At 53.9% G+C, this 16,325-nt stretch overlaps 4 protein-coding genes across 4 annotated transcripts; all 4 read right to left on the bottom strand.

Moving 5' to 3' along the window:
- Positions 1–2,857: 2,857 nt before the first annotated feature.
- GCG54_00014519 (uncharacterized protein) lies at positions 2,858–3,093 on the bottom strand (the record flags this gene model as incomplete). Its single annotated transcript, XM_045414348.1, has 2 exons — positions 2,858–3,004; positions 3,076–3,093. 2 exons carry the CDS (start codon positions 3,091–3,093, stop codon positions 2,858–2,860), a joined length of 165 nt encoding a protein of 54 aa, XP_045270926.1.
- An 8,431-nt stretch (positions 3,094–11,524) lies between these two features.
- On the bottom strand, positions 11,525–12,689 carry GCG54_00014518 (AB hydrolase superfamily protein B1A11.02; the record flags this gene model as incomplete). The annotated part of the gene is made up of 2 exons (XM_045414347.1): positions 11,525–12,499; positions 12,639–12,689. The coding sequence occupies 2 exons, from the start codon at positions 12,687–12,689 to the stop codon at positions 11,525–11,527; spliced, it is 1,026 nt and encodes a 341-aa protein (XP_045270925.1).
- Positions 12,690–13,392: 703 nt separating this feature from the next.
- On the bottom strand, positions 13,393–13,998 carry GCG54_00014517 (uncharacterized protein; the record flags this gene model as incomplete). The annotated part of the gene is made up of 3 exons (XM_045414346.1): positions 13,393–13,466; positions 13,529–13,653; positions 13,724–13,998. 3 exons carry the CDS (start codon positions 13,996–13,998, stop codon positions 13,393–13,395), a joined length of 474 nt encoding a protein of 157 aa, XP_045270924.1.
- A 1,021-nt stretch (positions 13,999–15,019) lies between these two features.
- On the bottom strand, positions 15,020–15,922 carry GCG54_00014516 (uncharacterized protein; the record flags this gene model as incomplete). Its single annotated transcript, XM_045414345.1, has 2 exons — positions 15,020–15,732; positions 15,826–15,922. 2 exons carry the CDS (start codon positions 15,920–15,922, stop codon positions 15,020–15,022), a joined length of 810 nt encoding a protein of 269 aa, XP_045270923.1.
- Between the last annotated feature and the right edge of the window lie 403 nt (positions 15,923–16,325).

The following is a 16,325-nucleotide window of genomic DNA, read 5'->3' as shown; positions in this document are numbered from 1 at the left end:
AAATCCCACGCCGTGTCTTCCACGCGAACTCTTACTCGATAACATTCTCCATGACGAAACATCTCAGTATCAAACCAGGCCTGACTGACGGACCGGCCGTATCCGTACAACACGCCCAAGTGAGACTCTCGACTAACACACCAGCCAGCCCGGTGCCCAATCGGTACCAGAACGTCAGACGTCCAGATTCGCCCCCAAAATCTGCCAACGCCAGCGCTCATTCTCAGTCTCATGCACCGCCCCGTTTCCGTCCGCGAGCGCAGAGCCCAACTCGCTGCACGTCAAAAAAGCGACTGCACAGCATCCCAAAGCACAGCACCTCTCTTCACCGGTCAAGAACCACCACCAAAAAGTCCTCCCCACATCCCTCCTCTTCCAGCTTGCTCTGAAAGCCTCCACACCAAAAGAACAAGGCACTGACAGCTTGCCGTCTGGCAGCACTAAACAACCCTGTGACGTGTGGTAGCGCAGGAGCTAATTAGTCCTTCCTCTTCCTGCCCCCTCCCCTCCTCCCCTGCAACCCTCAGCAATTTAGCCCAGTTTGGTGAACTCGATTAGGGAGCAAGGGGAGAGAGAAAGGGACATGGGATGGAAGCTGGCACGCACACGCACGCACCGCACATTCTGTNCCCCCCCCCCCCCCCCCCCCCCTCTCATGGAATAGCAAAGACGTGGTGGACGTTGCGCTTGTCATCTCAACTAGTGAGTGGAGGGTGTTGGAATGAGAGGTGTTGGTGTGTGCAGTGCCCGATGCTTGAACCTTGGCTCGCTCCCACTTCGCATACAAGTGCGAAAAGCAAAGTGGCACATTGGGTCACTCAGCACAAAAGGTTGATGAACTGGTAAACGATTATCGGTAGTCTTGAGGATTTTTTAATCTCTGTCTTCTCTCTTGGTAGCTGACGCCCTGTTCTGTATCTGCCAAGCGCATCTTGGTTTTGTGGTGTGTACAAAGGTGATTGTCCCCCTGTTGCTTCCCGAGCCAAACCTCCCAATTGCCTGGTTGCCGTATCTGGGGCGGTGGCAGCGGACGAAGCTGTTCCTCCCCACGGCTACAAAAAATACCTATGCAAACACCCGAAACACATGCGCTGCTAAACACCCGCCGCCGGGGTGCATACACAGGAATTTCCCAAACTCCTGCCACCGCCTTCAAGTCCTTCAAAACAAGACCATCATTCAACAAAAGCCCTGCCACAGCACTGGATAACGACCGTTCAATGCGTGTGAGACTAGTAGCCTTCGTCGAAGAAACACCACGCGGAAAAGACCGCAGCCCCAAAATCCAGAGCCGACAAGGCAAGAGGGCGGGCTAATGCAAGGCCACGAGAGGTGTGGTGGCTTTCGCTTCGCTTTCTCCCATCCCCTCCCCATCACCCACCACGGTAGTGGAGGATGCAGCAGAGTGTGGACAGAACCGATCCCGTCGCGCGTGTCCGTTGACCGGGGGGGCCAGGACGACGGCCTTAGCCCCGGGGACCAAAGTCGGCTCGGCGTAGGCGCCCGAATAAAGTTGGATAGTCTGCAACGCCGTCGTTCTTTCCCTGCGGTCCTTCCCGCCGTCTGGTATCGTAGTGCTGACTGATGTTGCTTGCTGTGTTGTGTGTCTCTTCGTGTACCCAAAAAGCCATCTGTATCTTTCTCTGTAATCCCTTCTCTTGCATGTAACCCAAAAACAAAGAGCCCGCTTATCCCATTTGCAACGCCATCTGCAATGCTGTATCCATGAACACTCCTTCGAAACAAAACGCCGTAGACCGGTAATGCAGGTTCGCACCTGCGGAGATAGTGTTTTCTTGTTCTTTTTTTCTTTTCTTTTGCCGAGCCGAAAGGGATCCTCCTCTTGTGGACTGGGCGAGACCACCGATGATCACCGCCCTCTCCACCCTCACATCACCGACTGTGACTGCAGACGGGCAACCATGAAGTCGTCTCTGCCCAGGACCGTTTGCGTGTCGCGGAAATGCTGCTCTAGCGCGATGCAGCTCGTTGGCAGACTGGTGGGGATTCGTCGTTCTGCAGCAGTTGCGCAGTAGTCGGAGGTAATGTCGGCAAAAGCACCCCGACTAGCTGTCGAGCATGGTGCCTGTGTGACCACCATGTCTTGGGTGCGTTTCCCGCCAAAAACAACAAAGGGATAAAAAACCAATGGATTTCTCAAGGCAAACCCCGCATCTTCCTCATCCCATCATCGAGGCGAGCTTGACCCGGGAGGTCGGAGGAGGGAGCTGTCGGGAAATGCGAAATGTGATGAGCCAGAGGCGCTGCGTGCCGGATCTGCCCTCGCGCCTTTGCCCAGATGGACATAATTTGACGCGGTTGACCGTGATCGGCAATAGAGCAGAAAATTGTGGATTCGATTACAAGCCGATGGGCGTGTTGTTGCGCCTGATCATGTTTTCCCAGGGGATGGGCGCCGAAGGTTTGCATTCGCCTGCGAGTCGAGCTGTCAGTTTCACATCCTGCATGAGAAAAGAGAGAGCACATCTGAATGCAAGCACGCAAGGCATGCTATGCTGTGCTGGTGCCTCGTTCGACCCAAATTGTGCTGCTGGTGCTGCCCACTCTGCCACCCATGCAGTCCCATTTCCGGCTGCTTGGTTGGAGTTGGGTGGGGGCAGCCCAGAGGGCCCTTTTTGCAGCAGATGGAATGAACCCCTGCAAATCAAACGTGGGTGGGAGAGGCGCTGCCACGGCGGAGCGAGGCCCGCACGAGAGGCAGAGAGAGGGGGAGGAGGGAGAAAGGCGGGAAAAGCGTCATGACATACTGCAAAGTTCATCGCCCCTGCCGATACACGTTAGTTACCTGCCATTCGGAGGTCGGAAAGGGGGAAAGAGTTGGCTTGGGCTGGAGGATCTACGGAGGCATAGGGGAAAAAGAAATGGTTGTGACGTACCTGTACTCGAAGTGCGTGACGCACGGTTGACAGCGCTGCTGCGTGCGGATGTAAACTATGCACCAGCGGGAAACGATATAGCGCTTGTGACTGCAGCGGAATTCTCTCTGCAGAGAAGGAGGGCATGTTAGTCTCTTGACGAGTTTCTTTCGTATAGGCCTCAGGGTCAGATGCGTACTTGAGTGTAGTCGCACATGTTTTGTTGGTGAAGTATTCGGTGAACCCGTGGACGAGGTGACGGTAAGTCGGGCCCGGTGGTGGTGGTGGTGGTGGTGGTGGTGGTGATGGTGTAAGTCGACGTGAACGCGGGTGTTGACGAGAAGCCGGATTGCTGAGGAGAGAAGAGTGGCCGTAGGGGGTATTAACAGTTTAAAAGAAGGAAACAACAAGGTTTGGTCGTATTCTCGCAGCTAGGACGTCGTGAAGGCTTCGTACAGAGGGAGGGTGCTGGGCACGATGTGATTTTAAACTCAAGGTCGTTGGGATGTGGACAAGAGCGAGGTGGGAGGAGTGGTTCGTATGTATATAGCGTGTGTTGAGTGCTTCGGGGGCAGAGAGGCGGCGGACGAGGGCGAGGAGGTTATGAATTAGAGTGGGCAACGCTAAAAAGGAACCCACGCAAAAGAATGTTGCCGGGATCAGTCTTGCAAGGCTTGCCGGTCCATATATACGCAAGTACCGCTACGTCGGAGGTATGTGAGTGAGGGAAGACACAAGACGGAGGAGCCAGCGCGAAGATGCCTGTGCAAAGACATCTCTGTCTGAGAGCCCGAAGGGAAGCCCAGTCAGCCCCCCAGCGAGACTGGCGGGTGCACCAAGCATCTCGTTGGACCCAGTCCCAGGTCGCGATTGCTCATGCCGCTCTGCTGGACCCTCAGGCCTGCGAAGCCAACCTTGACAACCGACTGAGCGAGCGGATCGGGCAGGAAGAGGAGTGGACGAGTACGAATACTGGTCGTGGTAGGGGACAAGAGGGTGCGGTGCAACACGCCCTGGAGCCACTGGTTTTGACCTTTCAGAGCGTTGAAGCTCACCATCGCTCACTCGTTCGTTCCTCCAACCTTAGCACTCAGTTTCCTTCAGGCTCAGGCCGGGCCGAGAAGAGGGGGTGTGCGTAATGTGAGTTTGTTTGGGCTTGGGAGCAAGCAGGTAAGGTCTGGTCTGTCTTGTCTTGGGGGAGTGTGCCGTGTTCTCGCTCAGCACCCAAGTCTCCAACGTCCATGTACCGTACACCGTGCTTGCTGCGCAGCACCGGATTGCCCACGTACTTTACGGGGTAATAAGGCCAACCGAAGGCATGACATGCCCTGCTGCGAGACCCTTCTTCTGCCCTGGGTTCGCCCCCTGGTCCTCTCCGTCCAGATACGTGATTGCCCAGCAGGTACTCCGTCGTCCGTCTCTAGTTGTGGTCCGTTTTCTCACCGGTCGCGACCTTTATATCGGTCTGAGACTTCATCTGGTCTGGTCTGCACCGGTGTGCTAGCAGAGTCGCCGCCAGCTAAATGAAGCAGCCAACTGGAGCACGTTTTTGCCCAACGGGCCCGTGTCTACCAGACGGCGGCAGACCCAAACAAAACAAAACAGCAGCAGTGGCATCAGCAGCAGGCGCAAATCGGTTTGGCCACCACAGCCACGCCAGCAAGTTCTGCTCGACCGTCTGGGCCTTGTCGTAGGGCAGTCTGCCCAATTTTGGTCGCTGGCACTAGTCGACGCCAGGGGAAATCCTCCCTCCGGACCGTCGCAGAGGAGCAACGAAACAGGCACCCGCCGGCTCATCCCCTAGAAGCTTGCGTCTTTCCCAACTTCTATTCGACGGACGGCTGTGACGCGCAAAATTGAGGGGGGACGCAAAACGGGAGAGAGCGTGGGTTGCACTTGGGATGGCGGTGATCCTAGGCCTCAGGACTGGCGCCTTGCCTGAAAAGGAACGCTTGAGGAAACAGAGTTTCCTCACTGTGCGAAGCTAGCCCCCTTGGGAGATATCGTCGGGGAGCTCCTCGTTAGTGTGATCCCAGCTTTCATGGTCGTCTTGATGCTCTGTTGCCTCCCTCCCTCCTGCGACAGCTCCATCAACTCCTGTCAGTCCGTCCCTGTCTGCCTCTTGCAATTACCAGTCCGACAATGGGTCCCCAGACACATGACTTTCGACTTCTAGGCAGGGATTATGGAAGCAGTGAACGCACGTTCTCTGCGTGCCATCATGACCCAGACATTGCGCTGGGAGCTACCGGGGTCCCTCGCTCAAGGGGTCTGGGCGATATTGCTGGCTGGAGCGTCCCGTTGAATGCTGGCAAACGAGACGGCCCCAAGGAGAGAGGAAACAGTCCCGTCGAGAAGAAGAAGGCGCAATTGACACTGAGCAGCAGGGTGCATCAACCATGTCGGTATCTTGACTCCCTCGACGGGTGGACGGGTGGGACTCTGGATGCGCCTGAAGCCGGACAGGGATGACGACAAGAGCCGAAAGTTAAGGTACCTGCGTGTGGCTTCTGAGCGGACGGACGCGGTCCTCTGTGCTGTGCTGTGTACGCAAATAGTAGCTCTTCGCAATCGCGTCAGAGAGACGTGAACGCAAGGGAGAGCATCACGCAGCTCGGCAAGGGTAGGTGCTGGCGCAGACGACTGGTGCCGATGTGGGCTTGGCTTAATGATTGAGCGGTACTGGCTGATGGACGACCAGTGGCCACGGGCAGTCCAAACAGTTCCCCTTGCTAGTCCTTAGCGCGCCCTTTTTTGGTGGTGATTCTGGCCCCGATTATGCGCCACCTGAGTCAAGCAGTATTTCCCATGTCTAATGAGACTCTGGAACCTCAAGAGCGAGCATCATGGTTGTAGCGATGGTTCATGATGGTCCAAAGAAGTCTAGCAACTAATAGAAGCTAGTTGCCTCACTTCTGATGCGAATTAGGAACGCGCATCACCCAAGTGCAGGGCCTTGGCTGGTGATGAATCTTCCGTACAATGTAACAGGAGGAGAGCCGGAGGTCGAACATGTCTGCGCCGTCTTGGACCTGCCTCGTCGTCGTCGCATGCAATTGGCCGCGCGGACCGGGTTTGTCTTATGCATGTCTTGTGCATCGATTTCTTGTAGAGCCCGGTATGGCGATATTCATGCCTCGGCAGTCCAATTACTTCTCGCGTGTCAATCTTGTCCGCACCCAAGTCAACGGACTGCAATCTGCATCGATGAGGAAACCGGAGAGAAGGTTTTGCGGACAGCTAGCCACCGCACGTGGCGATGACCCTGCGCAACGAAGATCATCAACGAGTTTGTCAAACCGAAACGACGGCCAGGCCACTTCACTGCCAGTTCGTGCCACTTTCTGGGCGGTCCATTGCAGATGAGCCAGCACGAGACCCTCTTCCTTTTTCCAATAGCCCTCAAGGTGCCGACGCTAACACAGCTTTGGCAGCCTTGAAACCTGGGCATGGAAGCTTCCAACGCCGTTACCATCATCTCCGAAGAAGAGATAAGGTCACCGCTTCTTCTGGCTGACGACATCTTCCATGAAGGACTTTGGGCATTAATCTTGCATCGTATTTGCCGGGATCGCCATCTCGAGTCCCACGAATGAGTAATTTGTCCACTTGCTGGCACCCTCAATCTTGCAGTCGTCTTCAAGCGATGATTGACAATCTCCACCCTTAGCACATAGAAACCACCACTAGTCGCAGAACTTGTCCCATTTTCGGGGGCGTTTCAAATTCGCCTTGTCTTCGCTCACCAGCTGCTCTGTGTTCTGTTTCTCCGACTGGGTCATCCCTTCACCACGTGGAACGTCATTTGGACCGGCGGCGGGATGTCATCAACCGTCAACGGCGGTCCCATTGCTTTCCATCAGTCGTCCAGCCTTCCCGTCAGCCCCGGGTTCGTGCCGCCCGGCCCCGTAGCTGCTGTGTCGCTGATGGGTGTTCGTGCCTCGTGTTCAACAGGGAGATTGCCCGTCTTTGGAGATGGGGTAGTCCTCGTCGACAGACAAGAGCCGTCTGACCCACCGCGGCTAAGACCTCAAGCCCACCAGCACTCCAATGTTCGGGAGTGCTTCAACGGCAGAAGGCGTGACTTTGGTTTGCAAAGTTGCATCTGCGATGTCGAGATGAAGTCTGGACTCGCTCTTGACTCAACAGGCCTGTGTCGGCATGTACCGGTCCTTTTGCAGATAGAATTCGACCATCTGTCTTGGCCCTTGTCCCATCCTGGGTCAGAATCACCGTGCGCTGCCTGCCGCTGGCGGCTGCAATGGAAATCCTAACGATCACCCCGTCGCAAAGCTTCAGCCCCAGCGGTTAACCTCATTATACTTTCTGTGTTATCCGGCGACGTTGCATAGAAAGTCAAGTCAAAATTTGACGTCCGTGGAGATGCTGCAAGAGTCGAAAAGGCGCCGCGAAATTCGGCACCCGCGGCTGTATGGTTGTCCTCAAAACCATTGCAGCATTGCTATTCGCTGTTAATTCCGAGGATCTTCTGGCGACTCCGCCAGCGGTACCGCGACTCCTCCAAATGGAGCAACATGTTCCTCCAAGGCGCAGTGCGCTGGGTCCTATCAGGATCGACAATTTGTTCTTCACGTGGTGCGCAGGTGCCAGTGTGACTTCGATGCATGTTACTCGGACCAGGGTGTGAACTTCGAGCCGTGATGATGATGCCCCATGAAGGTCATCTCTGCATGTCAGTGCTTTGATGAGAAGTTAACTCTCAAAGCTCTGCAAGTGTCCGGCCGGGGGTGAACTTGATGAAGACCCGAGCGTGTTGCTGAAAATTGCCAGAATGGGCCAATGTGGTTATCGCATCAGTCAGGTTGCGCGATTCTTCGCCCGGCGGTGGTCAAGCAGGATTTGATACCACTACACCGACATGTTCAACCGATGTGTCGCAATTAGAGAGAAGCGATGTCTCTTCAACGGGACAATATGCCAGTACTCAACACTGGTTGGTCAAGTGCCATGTGTTAGCCTATTAGGAAACCAGCATTTTCCTTATGTCCGAGCCAACCGGCGAAAAGCAAACCACTAAGCAATGCCATTCAGCGGTTGAGCAATACCTGGAGCCCTGCCCTGGCCATTTTAAACTTTCGAGGGGACCAATATGCGGGCGTCTTGAAAATCCTCTTGACCACAAAAAGCACTCGATGAGCATCATGCCCCACACCGGTCAAGCTGCCTCCAGGGGTGCAGTCCCGCTGCTTGTTGTCACGAGTGGCTGTCGGGGACGCAAGTGGTGAGATTGAGCGCTGACGAGTCAGGTGAACCCCTGCGCTGAAGAACTTGTCATCCCGGCTGGAGCTTCTAGCTCTGTTCTAGCGTCCGTGGAGATGGTTTTGAAGAACCAGAATTCGACACCACCACCATTTCCATCACAGACGTGCGTGTGTGTATCAAAGGTCCGTCCTGTGATGAGCCCTTTTTTTTATCTCCCTTTGCCGACGGCACTAGACAGGGCTCTGGTGATAGCAAACTGTCCATGAGACATTTACCAAACTTCTGATGAGCTTGAAACAGGCTACCTCGCGATCACCGTTGTGAAATGGCTTCATTGAAGGCCATTTCCGTCGATAGCGCGAAAACCAAGCGGCCATGTCCGGGTGGGACTTGTGGCAGTTAGCTTCCCATACCTCAACTTCTCAAGGCAGACGCAGTGGATGAAAAGGAGCTCTGGAGGCTGTTAGTGGCTTTTTACCCAATCCGTGTTGGGCCCTGCTCTTGCGTATATGTTTCTTCAAGTAGCGCCGTGGATCATGACCGGCCGTTCCGTTCCTACGGTGCAAGATTTTATCGACGACCGATTATAATGAGCAGCAAGGCTTGACCTGCTTTCTTGCCCATGGCAGTCCTCTCGTCTAGAAGCCTCGAGGCCAGGGCTATGGTGATGCTGGCAACCCGGCTAACCAAGGGCAGTAAAACGTCCCAGCAGCCCGGCTCGTGAGCAACGGTGGCTGGCGCCAGTGCCGTTGAATCCTAGCCAAAATGGCAGCTAGGCCAATCAACAGCTGTCCCAGCTGGCTGTCTCAGCGTCCCAACTGCATGGATCCGGAATCTGATTCGTAAAAGGACTGCGGGCTGCATTTCCGATATGGGTATTTTCTCTGGGGCTTCATTTAACAAACAGCAGAAAACCCCCTTCTTGCCCGGTCGCTGTAACGCGGATTGAATGAGCAGCGACATGCCCTCCGTGATCCATCTTTGCGTCGTTCTGTGGGATCTTTGGGGGAGTCCTCGACACGAGACAGAGACAGCCTGGGACAATAATGCGGTCGATCGCGATGTGGATTTGCGTCCGAAGCCCACTCGGACCCGCTAACGCCAGCTGGCTTCGGAGCATCAGATATTACCCAGTTGTGAGGGCATGTGGCACTGCGGCATGCGAAGACGCCGTCTTTCCAGGTGTCCTGGACGATCAACTGAAGTCGTCATCGTTCTGTCGGTCTGCTTGGGAGCCAAGACGTGGCCACTGATGTCGCTTCCAAAGTTCCAAAGATGGCTCGGTTCCGTTGACGGTCAACGCTCCGGACAACCCGACCACTTCCAAGGGCAGGCAACGCGCATCGGTCGGATTCCACCCGACGCCGGCTCAAAGTATTGTCAAATCGACTGCAATGGCAAAGGCTGTGCGGCCCTTCGCAAATGTTCAATTACCGTGTGAAAGCCACTGAGTCAGGAACCCGGCAAGAAAAGCAACGCCAGCTGTGTGATTGCTGCGTTCGTCGTTTCTTCGCGCCGACGAGCTGGTAAGCCGGGCGGTTCGTCCCACCCGCTCCCGTTTGTGTTCTGCCCGCGTGTATGTATACATACGGCCAACATAGCTGTGGGGAAGATGGATAACACCGCCTAGCGGGAGGATTGCCCCAGCAGTGCCATTCCGCCGGGTGCATACGTTCCTCGACAGGCCGCTGAAACCTCGTCTCCCTACCGACCTTGAAGGGGGCGGGCGGAGCTGTCCGACTTCTCCCATGGTCGACTGCGATGGTTGGGCATCAACTATTGCGAATATCTGGATCGGATCTTTTTATGCCGAACCCTGGTCGCTGATTGGCTCAACGGACGATATACCCCGAGATCCAGCCAGCCCTCTTCGGCGAGCGACATGGCCTCGTCGGCGAAGGGTAAGCCACTGTCGGATTGCGCTGGGTTATCAGATTTGGCTGTGACTCTGGTGGATAAATAAAGAATCGCGAAGTTGTTGGAATCGTCGGCATATGTTTCACGAACTTGTCCGTCGGTTGGAGGCGGCCCAGGGGGTGCTGTACCCTGCGTGCGTTCGAAGCGGGCGGCGATGAGCTCGGCATGCAGACATGAAGCGCAGTCATCGGCGACGGTTCCACGTCTCCTGAAGAAACACGCTCACCGATCGGCTGACCGGTCAATCGATCATCGTTCCTAGTGGCCATCTCCACTGCGTAGCATCCCCCGTCTGCAGGATCGCCCCATGTTGCCGTTCATTTGGGTGCCGACCCCATCTCCAGCAGCGGCATCAAGCTGCACTTCGAAGTGGTCCAGCCAGGTGCGGAGACACCGAGTAATGAGTGCCCGTTGGCAAGGCTTCGGTTTCGGTGGCAGGGTATCGAGCCAAACTGCCGAGGCAGTGCCCTCCCGACTCGCGATAGCCTTACGGCGTCGGGCCGGACGGCGAGAGACTGCTGGGCATTACTACCAGCGACTCCATCGTGAAGGCGAAAGAACGAAAGCGTGTGGCAATACTGACCTCGGGCCAACAATGGCCGGTGCATAGCTTGGGTCGTGGCGGCAAGTGTTCGAAGTGTCGTTCAAATTTCGTCAAAAAGGGGCAGTCGGTTGGGACTGGAGCTCGTGGCGAGGAAGACATTCGGTCGAGTTGTGTGGATGCCCTTGCATAATTGAATGGAGGCGAGGACATTGATCAGCCGACTCGGTTTGTGTCAGTCTTGTTGTCTTTATCCAGAATCGATCCTTCTGGGGAGCAGAACATGCATCGAGTGTGGTCTGTGACCGCCAATGCTGAGGACCCGTTAAGGCCGAATTCGGCTCCTGAGGTCGTCCAAATTGACTTCTCGCATACCCTCTTTTTCGTGATGTTGACGGTCTGGGCAAGTTGGCATATTTGGTCCAGGAGCGTCGGGGGTCGACTGAAAGTCTCGCCTTGGTCAAAACGTGGCTGGAGGATGACATCCCGGAGTAGGTTCGCGCGCTGGTATCAACGGTGAGATGTTTTGGAGTCAAAATGTTTTTTACGACGTCTCTCGGTCAGATATGATCACTGGGCGGTAATGGTGATGCTGAATGTTGGAAGGAAGCTGCAGCCTTGCGCCTTCCTTATGGATGCATAATCCAAAACCCTTTTGTAGAGGGAAGTCGCCCAACGGCCGCTTTCCTTCCGTCATTGTCACATCCACAAACTTGGCAGGAGCGTCTCAACTGAAATACACAGACAGTCAAACCTAAGGCGTCTGTCTACCTACAAGATAAGTAGGTCGGTTCTATTATCCGAGTAAACATAGATAGTGTGCGGAAAGCAGTGTTGCTTTGATACCACTTCTGCTATCATTGACAAGGAGTTGAGGATATTACCTTACACACAGTCTCCAACTCCCCAGACTATCCGCATATCTCAATATATCATGGTGAAGTCGGCGTCATTTCCCGCGTACAAGCTAACTACTGGAAGCAAATGGGCTGTTGGCCAGCGCGTGCCTGATATCCTCTGCTGAAACGCTCTTCTTAAACAGACTCGCCCAGCTACTCAAAATGTCGAAATGAAAGTCTTGAAATGCCTTGAGCTGAAAGAAGTCGGGAAACAAATGAGGAATGTTTGGGTATACCATTAACTTGGTCTCCACCTCCGCCTCCCTCAACGCCCTCTCATAAATGAGGCCGTCATCTCTGAGGGGATCCGCACCGCTGACCTGTATGTATGTCGGCGGCATTCCACGATGCGGGTTCTTGGCGTTGAACGGAGAAAAGTCCCGGGACTTGAAATCAGGCTCATAGGCGACGTTGAACATGTCCATAGCCTGCTGATTCAACCCAGGAGCCCCGGCGCACTGGTCTCTTGAGAAGAAGACGTCTTTGTACTTCGCGGGGACCACCTCGGGCTCGAGAGTCCATGGAACGCCAAGCCAGAGCCCCGTGACGGGAGGACTTAGTCCCTCGTCGAGTGCCTTCTGCGTTGTGACCGCGGCCAAGTTTCCTCCCGCCGAGACGCCTCCTACCACAAATCCTGCCGCCAGGTCGACCTGAAGCGTCTCCGTGTTCTTCGTGATCCACTGAATCCCATCCCACACGTCGTTTGGTGCAGTGGGAAATTTGTGTTCCGGGGCTCGGCGGTAAGACAAGTTAATCACAGTAACACCCAAAAGCTTTGTGGCAAGCCGGGCATACGGGCTCAACTGGTCGCAGTCACCGAACATGAAGCCGCCGCCAAACAGCAGCACTAGAAGCGGATATTTCCCTTCAGCAGAAGGCTTGTGGACGCGAGCTTCAGAGGAGAAGCCGTCTCGCATGGTGATCTTGACGGAGTACTCAGTACTCGTATCTGGTTGCTGTGTCGCGATTCGCTGGGCTTCCATTGCGGATCGAAGTTCGGCACTTGGGGGCGCAAGAGGAGGAAAGGGGTGCGCCTTCATATGCTGATCAAACAGTCAGGATGCTGATACCAGCATTTAGTGTACTGAAGGACCTGTGTACGAACCTCCTCAAATTCGGTTCTATAGAAAGGTCAAATTAGTATCATAGCCCAGAGAAGTTAGCCATCACAGGTGTATGAACGTACGACAGAACGCCCAACGGCGCTATCTTCTCTCTAGTATCATATTCCATCTTGAATGTGGAAGACCATGAACGAAGTGAAGTGTAGACAATACTCGCGCGATGGTTTGAGAAACTAATACATCTAACAGGCTGGAAGCAGATAATACACTGGGCGATCTCAGTAAATATAGCGTTTGATGCGGGGTAGCAATCCTTAGATCTGTTCATCACGCAAACAATTGTCCGTCTACACCGACTCGTGAACGAGTCTCATCGGCTCCCACATGCCCCGCCATACGGGCAAACACCGAAGTCCCGACAGTTGAACTTCACGGCCTACGATGCGGTAATCCCTGGAACATCAACTCCACTATCCACGAATAGCGGCCTTTCGGAAACATCAAAGTCCGCGAAAGCCACACTCCGGCATTATGCATAATTGACACCCATGGATTTGTGCTTCTGGGAGGTGAATATTCATGTCAGCCACATTTGAGGCTGTCAATTGGGTCACATATGATATAGTAATGACAGAAATGATGCCGTGAGATCAAATGCGGTTGATTACTACTCATCACTACGCCCGGAGGCTTTTACGAGCGCCATGCGAAGCTGACATGAAAGCCGCAGACTATCAAATAAAAGCCCGATTTCACGCCCGATGTGCGTTGCTGCTCGTATGAACCGATTGTTTGCTGAAGCCATTGCCGCCATCGACGCTGAAAGCTTTCCTTTTCGTGCTAACAGATACCCAGTCGTTCATCTCTCTCCGTTACGCAGGTGGCTGGTATTCGCTTGAAAGGTAGCCACACCAGAGAATGCCGTCCTCGTTACGAATGCGGCCGTCTGACAGAGACAGTTAGCAATGCGCGCAACAATCGTGGACTAACAAAGCGGACGACACGTACTGAGATTGATAGTGCTCTTCGGATCCTTAAACTGACTGACTGACTTGCACAGGCATTCCATGTCGTACTGATCCTTCTCCTGGTTGACGATCTTGCAGTATCCGCATTCGTCGTCGAAGAAGCCCCTAAGAATGAGTGACTGCATTAGAGAGGCCGTGGCCAACGGCGAAGAAGCCAGAAGAAGCAAGGACTTACAGCTTTCGCCATCCCATTTGGCCATCGAAGTTGCCAATGCAGATTGTGAGATCGAGCCGGTTGTCCTTGTAACTGCCATCTAGGGCTCGGCATGACGCTTCAAGGGATACAAGTTCTCCATTGCCAGGACCCCCTTTTGAACGCGTGGTTAATTTGTAGTCCTTGCAACTGCGCTTGAACCAGCCGCCAGCGGGGTTGCCTGGCACAATGTCGGCGGTGGTGGAGCCGGCAGCGAAGGCAACGACGAGGGTAGTGACGGCCGAAGTGAACTTCATCTTGACTGATTCAAAGAAGAGTTGTCAATGTGGAAGGTAGAAAGGCAGCAGACCTGGGGAAGTTCTGGGAGGATAAGCAGCGATCGCAGAAAGATATTTGAACTGATGTCTGTGTTTGAAAGTGAATTAATTTCAGCCAGCCATATGACCTGCAATATGAAATGACAAGCGCAGTCACGGCCGTACCTTCCTGGAAGACAAGCAATCAGATCGAGGTCAGAAGTTCGTTTGTCAATCAAGTGATCATTGCAGAGGAAAACCACAACATTCTTGCACGGAGAAGGCGCCACTTTGCAGGGCTACTTCTTAATCAAACTTCGCAACGGCCTGTGAGTGGCCTGGTTTACGGCCCCAATTCGCGAATCTCTTTGTCTCTAGATAAACTCCAGGCAACCATGCGTTTCTTGTATGACAACCATTTCATTATAGTTTTACTGACAATATGCAGTTTGTGTACTCATGTGGGACGGGACCTGTAGGATTTCCTCGGATGTCATTTAAGGCTGTTTGTTTTGTGTTACATTGAGACCTACTGATTTGCCCGAAAGCATTGCCGCCTCTAGCACTTCATCAGTTTCCTCCAATTTGATGACAAGAGGCCCAAGACGCGAAGTGGTAAACAACCACCATGGTTCGAACCGAGTTCCTATTTTGACTGAGGTCACAATGTGCTTATTAGACTGCACCTTTTGAAGGAATCGCCCATGTGGTGACAGTGGGTTTAAAATATTGATCTTAATCCCTTCTCCGCTTAAAAGCTCAAACAAGCGTAAAAGCGATAACAGTCTACCAGCAGGTGTCAAGAACGGGCTTCTCGGCGATATATCTGATTCCAGCCACTCGGATCCTTTGAGTTCAATGAGTTGTCCTCCTCAACGCTTCGCCCTCTACTGATGCCGAGGAGACTCGTTAGTTCAAACCTGCGTTAGAAGCATCGGCCTCAACAGCCTTGCAAGATGTTTACAAAATGCTTCCTTGTTCTATTTTCAGTTCTAGATATATCATGCTGACCTATGCCTACCTATGGTCGTTTCATATACCAGTAGACTCCCATTCCAACGCCTGCTACCACTGCGAGCCTCTCCACCAGCTTACGCAGCAACAATCGTTCGCCTGCTCGGTGTCCTTGCCTCTCAAAGAAATCTGCTCCTGAATTCGTCCACGGATATGGCGTCTCGGGGACCGGCACGTCGAGAAACTTGCACAGCGGAACCCATCCATCCTTCGGACCTGAGAATACAAGCATCCTTTCCGGAGTCTCGCGCGTAATGGCTTCGATGCGGGCATGATGCTCGTCGTACGGTTTCCGTCCCGGCTCTGCCTCGGCCCAGCCTCCGTAGGCCGTGTCCATGATGAGGCGGAGGAACGGCCACCATGCGGCGCGAAACGGGTCCAAAGGATGAAGTAGCCGGAAGACAAGGGACCGGCGCAGCTTGAATACGGTCTTTTCCATCGACGCACGCCACGGCTCATAGTCGCGTTTGGATACGATGATCCGTGCTTCTGGGTAAGCGGCGGCGAGATCTTCGGCAAAGAGCAGTGCGTGAGGACACTTCACGACGTCGTAATCCCCGAGCAGCTTGTCAAACTCCTCACGGCCGTAAGGCTTACAGCGGCCATGATACTTGGCTTCAATGGCTTCGGTCCAGAGGGGAATAGTCTCTTTCCAATTCGGCCACATGGCCTGGAATGAAAAGACTTTGTAACCGAGTTCTTCCAGAGCGCTGTTGAGGGCTGTTGGTTGAAGTCAGTATCCAAAGATCATTAGAGTTGAAAGTCAAAATAGGCGTGAGGATTGGGATGAACTTCGCCAATTGGATCACTCACATTCTGTTGCAGTCCGTGGGAGACCAAGAAGGAGCAACCGCATGGGGCGCGTCCTCGTCTTTTGGACGGAATCAATGAGGCGTATATTTTGTGACATCTTTGCGTCTCTTGGAGCAATTTCACTGTTGAAATCGATGAGTTGAATCGATTCGTGGCCCTTTGGTCTTTATTTTGTCCACTAGCCTGTCATTCCTTGTCCACTTTCCAAGCTGAAGCCCACCGGCGCGTGCCGGATAGTGCGGACAAGCTTTCTACTACAACAGGGGCATGACCTAGCATTATTGTCGCACATATAGCTGACTCGTATTCGTCCCGAGGCAGTATGGAAAGTTTAAAACGTCGGAACCTGCAGCTGAACTCAATTTGATGCTGATCCATCAGCTCGGGTGCGGGCGTGTCTCCAGCAGAAGAGTCTACACCCCCTTCCATTGTGAAAGAGATGTCAAGGAGCAGGCTTGTTGCTACTCTCCTGGAATAGGCTTTAGATCTAAAAAGTCACG

This window comes from Colletotrichum gloeosporioides (genome assembly GCF_011800055.1).
Source record: "Colletotrichum gloeosporioides strain Lc1 chromosome Unknown consensus_6, whole genome shotgun sequence".
Classification (NCBI taxonomy): Eukaryota; Fungi; Ascomycota; class Sordariomycetes; order Glomerellales; family Glomerellaceae; genus Colletotrichum; species Colletotrichum gloeosporioides.
The sequence above is the reverse complement of the archived record's forward strand: the minus strand, read 5'-3'. Positions and strand labels throughout refer to the sequence as shown.